At 38.4% G+C, this 15,955-nt stretch overlaps 1 protein-coding gene and 2 long non-coding RNA genes across 5 annotated transcripts in view; 2 read left to right on the forward strand and 1 right to left on the reverse strand.

The window, feature by feature from the left end:
• Positions 1 to 5,079, forward strand: part of LOC111941275 (uncharacterized) — a 21,662-nt gene extending 16,583 nt beyond the window's left edge. Inside the window, exons 6-7 of the long non-coding RNA XR_002869931.2 lie at positions 1,406 to 1,598; positions 3,939 to 5,079. This is a non-coding gene — a long non-coding RNA (uncharacterized LOC111941275). The remainder of the gene's footprint in view (positions 1 to 1,405; positions 1,599 to 3,938) is intronic.
• LOC111941269 (uncharacterized) lies at positions 3,711 to 15,390 on the reverse strand. Its single transcript, XR_002869929.2, has 4 exons — positions 14,965 to 15,390; positions 12,048 to 12,090; positions 5,967 to 6,418; positions 3,711 to 5,449 (listed from the first exon to the last, which is right to left on the reverse strand). It is a non-coding gene; the product is annotated as an uncharacterized LOC111941269 (long non-coding RNA).
• The window catches only part of SNX2 (sorting nexin 2), a 31,793-nt gene continuing 31,216 nt past the window's right edge, over positions 15,379 to 15,955 (forward strand). The window contains exon 1 of one of the 3 annotated variants that reach the window (XM_086869053.1): positions 15,379 to 15,549. In XM_086869053.1, the coding sequence (XP_086725179.1) occupies positions 15,397 to 15,549 (153 nt within the window). In that variant the 5' untranslated portion in view covers positions 15,379 to 15,396. The other 2 variants (XM_086869055.1, XM_086869054.1) reach the window with 2 other exon arrangements.

Genomic DNA, 15,955 nt, shown 5'->3' on the forward strand with positions numbered 1-15,955 from the left:
TGCTTAACATTCCCTCTTTGTACACAGGTTTGGTTTTTTTTGTTCTTTTTCTTTTTAATCATAATTTATAAACTAGAGTTTCACAATTCAGCTGCTAGCATTGAGTATCCATTGCAGAGCAGCACTTGAATGGACATCAGTCCAGCTGTAACAGAGGGTGTTACTGGTTTTCCTAGCTCTTCCCAAATTTCACAATGGCACTGGTTGCAGAACAATGAAGATATAGCAACATTTACTGAAAGAAAGAAAGGAGGGAAGAAGAATCACAAAGGAGGTTGAAAGTTGATTGTAAAAAACTCTGCAAAAATTTATGTTATTGAAATCCAAATTCAGCATAACTAAACAGTTCTGATAAATCATGAGTGGCCCACACTGCATCATCATGGAGTGTAGAATGGTATGATTAGTATAAGAACCTTCAAAGAAACAGGCTGGATTTTTCCCTAAATTTTTTTTCCAACACATTACATTCCTATAAGTACATGGGTAGGAGGTCAGCCAACACTTTTAGCCTGGCTTTCAGTCATGCTACTGGCATCAGATTTATCTTGAATGAGTAGAGAAGGGAATCTGATGTCCAGAGGAGACCACAAGTAGCTGCCAAAGAAGTGAGGAAGGGAATGTGCTGCTAGGACACAGCACTGGATAATCACTGTGTCCTTGCACAGCATGTCCAGACCACAAGATAAATTCAATCAGAGTAGGGAAAAATGGACTGGGAATGTCTCAAAATGATTATCAACACTTACCAGCATCATTTCTGTGATTATTGCATTTCCATTTTCTTCACTGAAAAGATACTGTATTTCTGACAGATCTTCTATAGCAAGTCATTTCACTGAGTTCTCTTTTTACCATCTTCTGTGAAAATAACAGAAAATAAGGGTGAAGGAAAGACAGAAGGTAGAAAACAGCAATTCTAGGGAAAAAAAAACAAACTCCTGTAAAATAGCATAAGGAGCAAAAGGAAAACAAAATATACATTTGACAGAGCAAAATGTTGGAAGGCAGGCAGGGAGGATCACCATATTGTCCCAGGTGCTGTTGAGGACTTTTCTCTCTACTTTACATTTTCATATCAGTCTTCTTTAGTAATCAGAATTAAAACCAAAAATTTGTAAGTTTTAAAAATTGATCTGTACATATGGTCAGATAGGAGATAGATAGGTGAACATAAGGCAGTGTGATGAACCAGAAGTTTCTTGTGGTCCTTTCCAGCCCCATCTCCTACAATCCCATGATAAGGGAGAATGTTATCAGAGACAGATACCTAACTGACAAAAGTAACTGATCATGTTGAACAAATGTGAGAGACAAGATCATTCTTTAAAGAATTCTTAAGAAAATACTGTACAGGATTTATATTGTGACAGAATGATCTAAGTGATTTTGGTTTATGTTTCAGGATTACTATTTGCTTCACGTGAACTGGAACACTTGTTTCATCTGGATGCTTCCCTTTTAAAAAAATCCCCTGTGGCTTCTTTTTAGATATAAATAAAACTGAGAAAAATATGTGGAGTGTGGATGAAGGAGGAAAAACAACAGATCCAGACTTCCTGGTACCATTCAGTGGCAGCAGATGCCAAACATAACAAGTAAGTTTTACATCAAGCATTACCGATTAGTCACCTTTCTCATGGAAACTCTGGGGCAAGAAAAAAAAATCACAGTTTAACTCTGTGTCTTTTGATAAGCACTTTTCAACAATCCATAAAATGTGGGTATCTCCAGCATATTTCTCCAAATAAAGAGAAATCAGTGCTTGCTCTTGCATTTTGAGCTACAGGCTAAAACTGTGCATACCCTGCAGAAACTGTGTAGGTTTAGCATTAAGACAGAGCACCTTGCACCTAAAATGAAGAAAATGACCCAATCTTAAGGCTCCCTATTCTAAGGCCACATATACACATATCACTCATTAAAAACATATCCAGAGTACTGTACAATGTCTCATGAAAGAGTTGGTTCATATTCCATCAACACTGCACATATTATCTGCCCCAAACTTTCCTAATATGCAAGTAAGACTTTACTTCTTGCAACATTGTAAGGGAAATGCAAGACAGTTCACCATCACTTTTCTTTACACCATTCTTTAAAACTTCTCATATATTTTATTAGTATCACATCTTTCACTGCTTCCTCAGTTTTTCCTCAGAGATTACGTAATTTAATTTTTTATCCTTTTGTTGCTGTTCCTTGAAGTACTTTTAGTCAGTGTACATTTTTTTACTGTCCTCAACAGACACATAATATTCTTGGCCCAGAGCCTAAACATTAGGTAAAAAAAAAATAAAAATCTCTTTCTCATGCCTTATGTAAAATGCTGCTGTTAATAAATCCATAATGAATGTGCAGATGATATTTTGTTGTCTTACGGGTTAGTTCTTGTTTTGCATTTGTGTGTTTCATAGTTTCCTTCCGATACTTTTTTTTCAAATTCTAGTAGACAATTTTCAAGTTCCTTAATTTAAGAATTTCATCCTTCTTCAGTTTTTCACTTATCTATAGGGTAAAGGCAGAATTATTAAGCCTGAATTTTCATCAACTAAATCACTTTTGAAGGACTGGTGGAGACATGTGTTATCAGCTTTATATCATCTTGGTATTTTGGCTCACCAGTTTTGGATAGCTTTCCTGGGAAGCAGTTGGGTCTTTGAAAATGCATATTATGGTAACTACTCAAAGCTATCAAGGGAAATGTTTTTTCTAAAGACAAAAACTGCTTAGAGTTTTAGTTCAGTAACATGCAAAGGCTTTGATTCAGTAGATTTGTGTTTTTCAATATTGCAAGTTATTTTTACTCCTTTTTTCATTCATATGCTCATCTTCTTGGATGGACAATGTGAGAAGCATTTTTTACCTATCTAGGGGGTGCACAGATTTTACGTTTTTCTGTAGTACATCTTTGTGAATTTTGTTACCCACTTTGTAAAGTAGGGCAAAGACAGGCTCCAGTCATATTACTTTCACAGTAAGTTTTAGTGCACATAGCTCTTGGCCACTGCAGCTACTTGACCAATATAGAGAAATGGTAATCCCTGTTAAATTGAGGTTGGAATTTACCACCAGAGGGAGTCTACCTAGTGCCACATGTAGGACAAAATATGCTCTGATTTCACAATTTCAGACCATAGGTTTTACAAGAAAGTCTAAGAATATAAAATATAATAACATGAGTGACAACCTTGAAGTATGTTCTGAATATAAGCTGTGTTACCAAGTGTAGTGTCAACACCTCTGTTAGAAAAGCAAGTTGATGTATCTTAAATTACTGAATTAATGAAGTAACCTGCTGCTTATGTCAGGTTCGACATAAATGTCTGATAAAAATGAAAGCCAACACATTGTTTTTCTTTGAGAAAGAATAATATAAAATCCTTTGACTGAAACCGATGAATGTTTTTCAGAAGTAACATTCTCATCTAAAATAATAGGTTCCATGTCAACATACAGACATGGCAAAATAAAATATATTGTGGGCAATAGCTTAGAGCGGTTATAAGAGAACAAAAAGGTCACTAGTCCAAAATAGCATTTTCTTTTTTTTTTTTTATACTCTGGTTAAAAGATAGTATGGGAATTTCCTAATGCTGATGGTTTATGTTCAGGATCTCTTAAGAGACATGACTTTGAAACATTTACTCTCAAAACCAGAAAACACATAATGCATTCTCATTATTCTGAAGTCATAATTAGAAATCCACTAACATTTTTCATTTGATTTTATTTGAATATTCTGATACTTGGATCAAATAAGTAACACAAAGACAGCATTTAAGTATTCTGCCAGAACATCAGAGATATAGGTTGTTAAGATCATATATAAATATGTATTATATATTTTTAAATTCTACCCTGAATCCCACATTGTATATGCAAAAACTAAGCAAATAATCATATCTTTATACACCTGCCTATGTTCTCATTGGCAGCTTTCAAGGCACCTCCTGAATGCTCCAGCTGTATCCTCAGTATGCCATAAATACACGCTCAAAAATTCGCAGCACCTCAAGATACACCATTCCTCCTCAATCCCCATCCACTCATCTGTGCCTGGTGAGAGGATGGAAGTGACCCTGCTACAACATTTCCTGGAGCCTGGACAGGAGCAGAGTGCCTAGCAGGGATAGAATCCAGTTCTTTGTGAGATGCTCAGCCTTCCTCATCTTTTCTCCACGAACAGTCAGTGCCTGGACCTGACAACCTGTATCAGGTTGCAGAGCACAGCAAACATCTGCCTTCACAGGTCCTGCTGCCTGAACACCCATGCAAAAGCACTGGTACCAGAAGTGCACTTGCATTTCTTCCAGACCCCCTAGTCAACACCATTTCTACAGACAGTGTTGCCTCTGGACAAGCCCTGATACAGCAGCAGCCTGCTGGAAGAGAAGTTTGTGCCAGCATTGCTTTTTCAGCCCTTACTTGGTGAATAGACCCGTAGAAGTCACCCTGGCACATGGACTGGATGGATGACAGTAAACACTGGGACATGTACCGGTATCACAAAATGAAGAAATTGTACCTACCAAATGTATACCCCTAATGTTAGTGTACTAACTACAAATGTACTAAATGTTAGTGTGCTGTCAGGGACAGCAGTGATGGTGAGGACCACACAGACTGTCCTGAAGTCTCTTCCTGGATGACCAACCACCAGGAACCTGCACCCTCTCCTAAGGGGGCAGATCATGTCCTGTGGCTGCATGGACTGTGCTTCATCCCCCTATCTGCTTCATGCAACCAGCCCTGTTTTCTGGGCAGGAGATGGGACGTCTCTTCTCCAGACAGCACAGAGAAGGCACTGCTTACTCTGATTGTGGCTCCTGCTGCACTGAGATCCCCAAGTGAAACATTACCTTGACGGAGGCAGGCTCCTTTCCAGCAGATGCCTGTTGCCAGCATGGCAGTATGCACTTTTATGAAGTCTAACACTCACAGGAGTGTTTAGGTAAAAGTCAAAGAAACTAAAGCTCAATCCACACAGGTGTGCACAACCAATCCTCTTGATGTCACCAGAAAACAGGTGCCTGGAGAACCTTGGGTATGTGTAGTAAATTTTTAGATAAAAAAGCATGAAACCTGTGTCACTGCAGATCTATGCAAAACAGAGTTGTATACGTTACCTTTTTAAATATGCTACTGACAAAACATAGACAAACATAGGATCAGAGCAACAGCCACAACAAAGTTATGGTCTCATCCCAACCCCTGAAACAATTGTTCTCCAAAATGAATATAGGGCAAATCTTCCAAATTTCAACAACCAGATCATTTCTATTTTAAAACTTGAAGACTAATTAACCTTATAAACATTTAAATTGGTTTTGCAGGAGGTGACACTATACCACATGAATGTCTAAGCCTTTCTGAAAATTTCAATTATGTCTAGATCCAGATTTTAGTACTGATCCCTACTGAATTAATTTTTAAAAATATAAAGGTACTGCAACTGAAAAATAGTTAAATTGTTAGATACAACAATCATGTCATAATGATTGAACTATTTTACAGTTGCAGTACCTTTAGATCTTTAAAAATTAAATAGATTTAAATAATAAATATTCTCTAAACATGAATCTTGATTCTTAACAATTCTTCCAAAACCACCATGTTCTTCTTCCACTCACATGTACTACTCATACTTATATGCTATACAAGAACTATATGATATTTTTAGTTCTGTGTCTCTGTCACCAAGTGCAAGTGGGAGCTGTTTTCAGATCACCTGAGATAAAATCAGTCAGGCTTTTTGGAGTACAAACCCAGCTGGATCCTACTTGGACTGCCAAAATAATTTCTAACTGTACCTCTCAGCGGTCTGGTTCAACCAGCAATAACCCCCTGCCCCACATAGGAGAGGACAACAAAAATAAAGAGTACAAGTGCATCCTCTGCTAACACAGAAGAAACTGGGCCAAACTTAAGCTGAGCCAGGTGACATATTTGCCCAGAGCAGGTACTGCTTCCAACCCACGCCTTGAACTGTTGCCACCAAGTGATCCCAGCATGTGGGTCTTATTTGTTTGATCCTTCATCTGATGGCTTCCAACAGCAATCACTCCCACTTGCACAACAGGCGGGTCCACTGAGGGGAACAGCCAGGGGCAGCTCCCAGGTGTGCAGCTGTGGAAACAGCTTTTTGACACCACAGATCTCAACATCTCTTGGAGAAAAAAGGCTTCAATACAGCACATGCTTTGTAGAAATTCAGTTGGTCTGTGGAGACGAAGGTGCATATGCTTTTTGGAAGAAAGTATTCAAAATCTTCAAGGATTTAAAATTTATTGAAAGAATTAGTTCAGTGGACTGGTTGTTCTGGAGAAATCAGCATGTCAGCTGTTCCTGATCTACATTCCTAGAATCAGGCAGGAAGTGGGAGGCTGCTCTTCCTTCTTCCATTTTAATCTTAAAACTGAAAAAAAAGGAGGAAATGAGACATCAGTCCACTATCTCCATCTTATTGTGTCAGTACACTAGAAATGACAGGAAGAGAACTTAGTGATCTCCAGGACAAGCTTTTTTTTTGTTTTAATGAAATATTTTTATTTTTCTCAAATATTTATGTTTATTTCTTTTTTCACTGCTATATATATTTATAATACACAAAGTGATAGATATACACAGCTAGACATAATTATATTTTATAAAACAAAAGAGTACATAAAATTATTTAAAGAGTGTGTATATATATATAATACTCAAGTGAGAATATATATAGTGTCTATACACTACAAATATAGACTATATACTATATATAAGTAGGTATACATAAGTACTTTATCTATATGCAGTGATATATATTAACCTCCACAGTCTTTCACTCTCTATTTATTGTTTTATAGTGGCTTTTTCCTTGTGGATATGCATATTTTTGTAAAAGACTTAAGATCAAAGCTAAAAAAAATCTAACATGTAGCTTGTGTCAAAGCAGACATCAGTACCTCAGCTACCCAAGGAAAGGACCAAAGATAAGACTTTCTATAAGTTTCCTCTATGGTCATTTAAAAGATGTACAAGAAATAGGGGGAGGTGATCTAGAGTAAATTGGAATTCCTCTTTGAAGGTGTGTATCTCCTACCTAAATGGGGAACATAAAAATTAGGATAGTTACATTAAAGGAAATTCAATATCATGCTTAAAAATAGGTTAGCAAAAGCTCTTTACTATCTGTCTTTATCTGAAAGGGAAAACAAACCTAAGGTAGGATGAGCTTCCTTATGGTGGTGCTGGGTTTTTTAAGGGTTAAAGTTAAAGCAATCCCACTATGTGCTACCAATATCCAATATTCATGCTGAACTTTATTAGTATCACTTTCAGTTTGCATAAAAAATATTCCTAAGCAGATTCAGTGATTTCATTAATTATTTTACTGGCAAATCATATTTGTAATCTCTGTTATTTAAATGAGACACTGACACTCTGTTTTTTGATATATGCAACACTAAATTAATCAAGGCATATAAAATATGTTGTAGGATGCAATGTAAAACAGATAAATAGATTATTAGAAATGCCACATGCCCTCTTCGCAGCTAAATTTGTACTTTATGCAGGTCAAGCATTTAAAAAAATCCCTTGTAAGATATCAATTTAATTTCAATGGTTTGTTACTTAAGTTCCCATTTCTTTATGAATGGATTCCTCCTATCTTATGATTCACTGAGCTCTTGAAGCTGTTTTCTTATGAAGAAATTTGAAGATGTGTTTATTAACTTATTTAGAAACCATGTTGATTGCTTTCTCAACACTCTTGAGAGATTAATCTTTTTTTTTCTTGGTCTGTCTTTAGCATCTGTTATCACTTGAATTACAAGCTTGAAGGAAATAGATTTTTCAATGCAAAAATTTATGCCTCCAGAGGATAAAATTAGCCAGAGCATGGTGAAATAAAATTTGTAAAAGGAGAATTATGTTGCAAAGCCAGATTTTTGCTTAACATGTCTGAAAATATCTTAAAGAAAAGTAAACATATGTATTAGATACCGTATCAGCTCTAGTGGCAACAGTGCCAGATCCTTTTGCACTGCTCTTTTGCAAGCTTTCCTATTCCTCGATGGGAAAGCCATAATCAACATTAAATTGATAAACCAATTGTTATAACAACCAGAGACAGTGTTATTTGGTGGAAATCAATTATGTTAGAATTTTTCCATTTTTCCTACTTATCTTTTGCCTGCTTTGGTTATAATGTAGACAGATGCCCCAAGTCAATTTATAGCAAAATTGTAAATGATGCAAATTACAGCTGCATTTGGACTGTGAAACTTAAAATAAAGAAAATTCTGGTTCATGCATATTCACTATACAATTTTCAATGAAAAATTGCTTTCACATGCCTTTATCTTGTATTCCCACAAAGGGGAAAGAAAAAATCTCTGTGGATTGGAGGCTATACTCTGAAAAAAATGACTGGGGATATTTGAAATAAATCTTTTTGGTGCCTAGCTCTCATAATCCATGCAAATGCAAGCATTTTAAGAGATACTTGTATGTTGGAGAGTGTTTTTTGTTATCTTTTATTTTAGGGTTTTTGTTCTTTTAAAGCAGAAGTAATGTACCTGTATGTCTGGAGGGAGCGAAGACATTTTTTTCTTAGGTTAATTTTGGACTGAGTATTATTAATAGTATTTTGTCTCAGGTTAATTCTGCAGTCACTTTATAATTTTTATTATGATAAATACTATAATTAGGCAGAAAGCTACATTTAAGACTGAGGCTCATTAACTTACAGAGTTTATAATTTAGGATATGCACATATGTTTTGCAGAATGAGATTTTCTCACCTAATCACAGTTGGTCTGAAGTCAAGCATCTACCTAAGTATAAACTTCCTCTCTTGGTGATGGAAATAGGCACTCATTAAATTACTCCTAGTGTAAGAGTTAAAGATGGATAGGAGGACCAAGAAATCATCTATTTATTTTTATTAACTCCTGCCACAGCCCAAACTAAGTGAAATAGCTTTCATTAGACTGCTGCCTTTTAGCCAGCTAAAGTTATTCAATGTGAACTGTACCCAAAATGCAAATGAAAAACCTAAGGGAAAACTGAAGTGCAGGATTTTGGAAAGAAGCGTTGGACACACATGTTCTTAGGTGGTTTCAGACAGCAGATTTCCATTCCTTTACTTTGTGCTTTAAAATCTAGGTGAATTACCTCAAATCAAGCAAACTGAGAGAGCAAACTATTTAAAAGCATTAAACACCTATATAAGACCAGATGTTACAACTCCCTCATTTTGTACATGGGTAACTGCAGCAAGGGAAAAGCTGGAAGCTAAAGAGGTGGCCTTCCACAATCTCTCGGGAGACCCTATTGTCAGCTCCCTAGCAATGACTTCAAAGTCATGAGAACATACAAAATACATTGTGTCCAGCGTCTGGAATATAAATAAGAAATAGTGTTCCTTTAATATCCCAAAGACGTAGTTGCAATGTCACCCTTGCCTTCTACACACATTTTATGAATGAATCAATTAACCAGCGCTATAGTTTAACATTTTTGATAATGCAGACCTTTTAGAAAAATACTATGATCAGTAAAACTTACATATATTCTGATGGTAACATTGGAAAACTCTCAGTCACCCTGTGATGGATCGAGGCTCCCATTACTGCGATCCCATAGCGCAGGAGTAGGCTGGTGTCATTGTCACAGACTGTTTTGTGTCAAGCAAGAAGAGAAATAAGCTTCCTTCCCACAGGATGCAGACTTGATACAATTCTCCCAGTGTTTAGAGTGGTGAGCTGGAGAGGTTATTACATTGATTTTTGCTGCGTATCACTTTCATTTTCTTCCCTGCTGCCACCTTCTCTATTCTTAGACTTTTTCCATGATTGTCCAATGAAGAAAAAATATGCAAAAAGCTTCCACTTCATTTACATTCTGCCCTACTCCCACTGCAAATCTTCTAAGCTAAGATCAGCTCAGGAATCATAACACTTTGAAAGAGAAAGACAATATAGACCTTCTTCATCTATCAAGTGGTATCACAAAATAATTTTAAGCTCTCACCTTAGTAAGTCCTACACTAGATGGAGATAAGACTTACGGCTGATAGAGATGAGACATAGATCCGATTATTGAAATTTTTTTAAAGTGCCTGCCTTTGGCAGGTGATTTTAAAAAAATTCTTCTACAAATAGACAGTTGGAAATGAATTGTTGGTTTGTTTGGTGGTGGTGGTTTTGGTTTGATTTCATTTTTTCATTTTTCACTGTTTTCATTATGATTCTGACCTCAAAATTCTCACTAGATTAAATTTTCCAGGACAAATTAGATGACATTGAGTAACAGTGTTACATTCACCACTGGTGAAGCAGTGATAATAAGAGTTTGGAGGCACTGAGCATTTCCTAATGTAGTACCAGAAACTAGCTGCAGAAAAGAGGACTACCTCTGACCTGGTCTTCCACATGAGGAAAGGAAAATGTTCCACATATTCCATGTTCCAAGAAACATGGAATCCATAAAAAAAAAAATCCAAAGATTGTGAAAAATTGCTCAGATCAGGGCCTCCCTTACATGAAACCTCTTCTCTAACTGGAGGAATTTTGCAATAGTACATTTTGATGTGCCACCCAGGCATAGCACCAACTGATAATGTGCACTGACTTGTCTCTGACGCTGTATGGAAGGCGCAGCCTCCTTTCCTCGCTGTTCTCTTTTTCTTGTGTCATGCAGTTTTGGACGAAAAAAATTAAGACAACTCACAACATAAATATGAACAGATAGCTCTTTAAAAGAGCCTCAAAGAATATCCACTGGGATTAATTGATAGAAATATCACTTGGACAGCAGCTAAGATTGCACATGAATCTTTGAAGAGATTGATAGCTTCTAATGTTCTTATATCTAACTGAAAGTCCTAGCAAGTCAGAAAATGGTAAACAATGTATGTATATTGGCTTCAGGGACTGGACAAAAAACTATGTAATAACTTGTCCCTGATAAAATGAGTAAAAACTGATTAATAAAATACTGCAAATAGTCATGCCTTGCATGGGACAAGCTGCACAACTTACATAATTTTGCTTTGCTCTCTGTAAGCAGGAAAGTAGGTCAAGATAGTTATAGTTTAGAGTTATAGAAATGGATGAAATAGACATAGTCATGCACCACAGGTTTGAAATTACATGGCACAAAAATTTAACCAGGCTGAAACTGAACAAACTAGGTCAGGGAGATGAGATTAGCAGTCGTTCAGAGCTAATAACACCAAGTTGTGGTTTCAATACCCATACAGCAGGCCATTTTCTTAGGAGTTGTACTTGCTGATTCTTGTGGTTTTCTTCCAACTCAGAATATGCCAGAATTACTTGGCACTGAGGAACGTTTAGTTCCCCTTAATGTGATTGAGACTGCTTCTCTTTGCAGACAAAAGCATATGACTGAGGAAGTGTTAACTTCAGGCAAGTGCATATGATGCTTTTTCCAAGTATTGCCCCACCTCCATCCATTCTGGGTCTTTTAAAATACATCTTCTACTTCAGAAAGAGATGTCTCAGGTTTGCCACCTGCTAACAACATCCTGATATTTGTTTCCAGCATGACTCTTGTATCAGAACACCTAAGATTTGACAGACAGTTGTCAGGGAGCAAGTATCTGAAGCCCAAAGCAAATCAGGATCTCAGAGGCTACTGTGTCTTTAATCAAGTTGCAATGGCCTAGATTATCTAAGATTAGAAGTTCAAAAGAAAATCAAAGATCTGCTGGAAGACATTCTCTCTCTTGTAAATCATAAACAGTGGAGGAAAATCTAAATAGCATGTCAGAGTATATCATAGTAAGCAAAGTATCTTGCTGAGTTCTCAGTGCTTACGAATTTTTTAAAAAGTACTTCTACTTCATCTTGCTATTTTAACAGGGTAAACATACCCAGCTAATGCTAGTAGCATTGTATATTCAAGTGTACTGGAGCATTAGATGAACCAGGGAATGGAAATTCCCATTCCATTATTTGCTAGAGGGCAGAACCTGCCACTACTCCAAAGGAAAATGAAATATCTAACTGATAAAAGAATTATTTTATTTCACATACCTTAAATTTTTTTTCAGTAATATATGACAACACTGACCACTCACTGGCAAAAAAAAGTGAAAGAAAAAGTTATTTTTTTATAAAGATATGCAATTATTTATAAGATATGCAAGTATTTATGAGATACACAATTAAATACTCAGATAGAAAGATGGAACAAAAGAACAGTCATCATGACCTGAAGTGTAAAGTTATTTTTCTGAAAGGAAGAGTGAGCACAAGAACCAAATGGACAGATTTGGTAAATACTTGTGCTTTTTAATTTTTTTAGGAAGGCTAACTCATTGAAAGTCTTTACTGCTGTAGCAAGTGCAGACACTATACGAGAGCACAACATTCCTTTCTACATGTTTTATAAACAGGAAAAATAAAATCTCAGAAATGTATTTCCTCTAATTCTAAGCACCCTGGTTGTTCTCCCACTGTATTTAGCCATTTTCTTGAAATCTCTCTTAGTGAGGAAACATTCCTTTGGTATTTATTGAACATTTATCTTTTATGACTTTCACAAGAAAGTTAATTAAACAATATGTGTTAATCTATTGTAGAGTAAGTACAAAATCGGTGTAGAAACAAAGTCAAAAGCTATTTTTCAGTGAATACAATTTTTATGGAAGGATGAATTGAATGAAAGATGAATGAAGTGATCTAGCATAGGCTTGACACAATTCAACATTCTCACCAGTAATAGAAAACTGAGAATGCATACTGTATTTATAGGTGATGCCAAACAGCTGTATCTTAGCTAAAGATTTCAAAATCATTAAAACAAACTGGAGTAAATGTTGGTAAAAAGAAAGACAAAATTCAATAGGGAGAGATTTTATCCAGTCTGTACAAAATGAGGCCAATATCTGTCCTGAATATGGTCACAAACTGAACAAGGGCAGTGTCATGATGATGCAAAATCATACTTCCTATGAAAATGTTTCACTGGTAGGATAATGATGAAACTTCTTTTCTGATCCTTGAGAGCATAGCATTAAAGCAGTTTGTCTGCAGAAGTTTTGGGGTCTTCATCACTGGAGCTGTTGAAGAAAAGGTTTGACAAATGTTTTCCAGCAAACAGACTAGGTAATCTCCTGTGGCTTCCTCCAGATCCAAACCATGCAGACAGACCTTGAACTTGTATAATCACTTACTCTTCCGAAACAGCTACTTCTAAGTCATGAGTCATGTTTTTCGTTCAGTTTCACTGATATTTCAGTTACTAAAATAACACAATATTACAGTGGCTATTGCACTAGTACAGTCCTAAAACAGTCAGTAAAGTAAGACTCTGAAAATCTGGCATATTTGATTGTAAACCTTGATTCACATTGCTTAGTGCATATCCATCTTTATTTTGCATCTAACTTAATAGTTTTTTGACAGATGGGCAGAATGTAGTTAACAGTATAGTGCCTAAACCCAGATAACTTCTTGTAACTATTTCAAGGCTTCGGCACCTCGGTGACCCAAACCAGGGAAATGACATGGAACTATAATACTGTTGTACTGTTCATTTTAAAAGCAGTTTAAAATCAAGTAGATTATACTCCTGAGTGAAACCTGATTTTGCAGGAAAAAATAAAAAGCTTTTTATTGTGTAAGAGCTCCAAAGGGTATTTATGCAGCATACATTTTTGATTTCCATATGTCTTCGTAAGTGCTCGGCTATGAAGGCTTGCTGAGCCCACAGATGCTGCGGGCTGAAGCAGGAGTGATACAGTGACAGTTTCATGCAGCAGGTGTATTGATTTGGAGGAACCAGTGGCTGGTGGTCCAAAACCAGAAATTACCATTTTTGGAGGGTTCTCAATGGCTCCCAAGGCTAATCAAGAAAGTTTGAGCTAATAAAGGGATAGAAAGTGACACAACAGAGAAGGAAAGAAACAAAAGCCTACTCCTAAAAATGGGTGGGGGTAAGGCTACTACTGTGATACTGGGGCTTCCTGCCTAGGTGACAAAACATTTGAAATGTTAGATATTCTAGCAAAAAACCCCAAACCCTAGTGATCTCAATTAGGGCATCAAAATCAGTTTAGATTTAAATTTTTCCATCTCTGCTCAGTTGCTGTGTAATGGGCACCATACCCTGACAATAATGTTCATCAGTGCCTGTGAAACAGGTGGTGGCAGACCTCAGAGAAATGGATGTGAGAAGATAAATCCTTTTGTCTTCAGTGTAGACTTGAGACTGCATGTAATAAATGAAGTACAGAGCTGTTAGGAAACAAGGAAAAACTGTAACTGTGTAGTAAACGCTCCTTAGGAAGAGGGCTCCTGTAGAATCTTATTACCAGGTAATTGAAGCAGGAACATGGTACATACGCAAGTTCCACATGTAAACCCAGCTTTGGAACTTCTACTGTTCAGCAGCTTTGCAGCTTAATTAATGTCTATCTCACACAGCATTACAGCGGTGGATTTATTGGCTGCAAAGGAAGGGGTGGCTGCAGTTTCCATTAGGATACATTCTTCTTCTCTTAGATTTTCACTTAGTAGCATGAGGTAGAGTTGACAGCCCTGGCGTATTTGTTGAATGACGTACATATTAATACCACCCTGACAGGGATGAGGAATGAGGCTTGGCATTAAATTGGGGTTTTGCCTTTCACAGTAACACATCGCAATCTCATACGTGATTGGCTTTTTGCAGTCATTCTAAATTTTCCTGCAGCATTGTTTTCCAATTTATGTCTTTGATTGCTTTTCTCTAATTTGGGTTCTTATTCCACACAGATTAACTAATCCGTTTTTTCAACCTTGAACCTCAATTAGTTAAAAATCCAGTTTCTATAGTTATCTTTGGGTTATTTCTTGACCCGTTTGACACAAAAAAAACCTATTACAGATTTCTCTGGCCACAGATCTCTTTAGCCTGACTATAATTACAGTGCTACTTCGAATCAAAGAAGCTAAACTTGTCACATACCTTCCTTAACGAATGACAAAAAACAACCAGGCTAACTTAGGGAATTCTGCTACTTAACCACTTCTTGGGAAGAGTAAGGGGGTGAGGATAGGGCTGGGGCTGCGGAAGGAGCTGGGGCGGGGGCTTGAGAAGGGACAGGGACTGTGGCAGGGGCTGTGGCAGAGGCTGTGGCGGGGGCTTGAGAAGGGGCAGGGGCTGTGGCAGGGGCTGTGGCGGGGGCTTGAGAAGGGGCAGGGGCTGTGGCAGGGGCTGTGGCAGAGGCTGTGGCGGGGGGTTGAGAAGGGGCAGGGGCTGTGGCAGGGGCTGTGGCAGGGGCTGTGGCGGGGAGTTGAGAAGGGGCAGGGGCTGTGGCAAGGGCTGTGGCACAGCAAGGGCGGGAAGAGAACGCTGCCCCCGCCCCAACCCGGCCGCCGCGGTCACGTGCCTGCGGGGATGTGGGGCGGTCACGTGAGCGCGGGGGGCGGGCCGGAGAGGAAGATGGCGGCGGAGAGGGAGCCGCCGCCGCTGGGGGAGACGCGGCCAGCCGACCTCGAGGAGCTGGAGGACGGCGAGGACCTCTTCACCAGCACCGTGTCCACCCTGGAGGTGAGGAGAGCTCGCCCTCCGCTGCAGGCCCTGCGTCCTGTGGCCGGGCCGGTGCCCCCCGGGCCCTCCCCTCTCGTACCCTCCCCTCACCGTCAGGCCGCCGGTGCTTCGCTCCTGCCCACCTCTCCCCCCCCTCCCCCCGCCGCTGCCCCTGCCGACCTGGCCTCCGGCCGCGGCCCCACCGCCCACGTCTGCTTCGGCTCGTCGGTGCTTCCCTCACGGAGGGAAGGGGGGCTTCTCCAATGCCAAGAGAAGCTCAAAACTCTTTTCTCCAAGTACCGCTGTTTTCCCTTCTCTTATCCTCTTCTTCTTGTGCTGCTGGGGAAATATTCTGACCTTACCTCTTTGCAGTTTCGCTGGGGTGTGTGGATGTGGGTGTGGGTGTGTGTCTCCGCCTTAGACTTTG

Source organism: Cyanistes caeruleus, chromosome Z (genome assembly GCF_971803275.1).
Source record: "Cyanistes caeruleus chromosome Z, bCyaCae1.hap1.1, whole genome shotgun sequence".
In the NCBI taxonomy this organism is placed as follows: Eukaryota; Metazoa; Chordata; class Aves; order Passeriformes; family Paridae; genus Cyanistes; species Cyanistes caeruleus.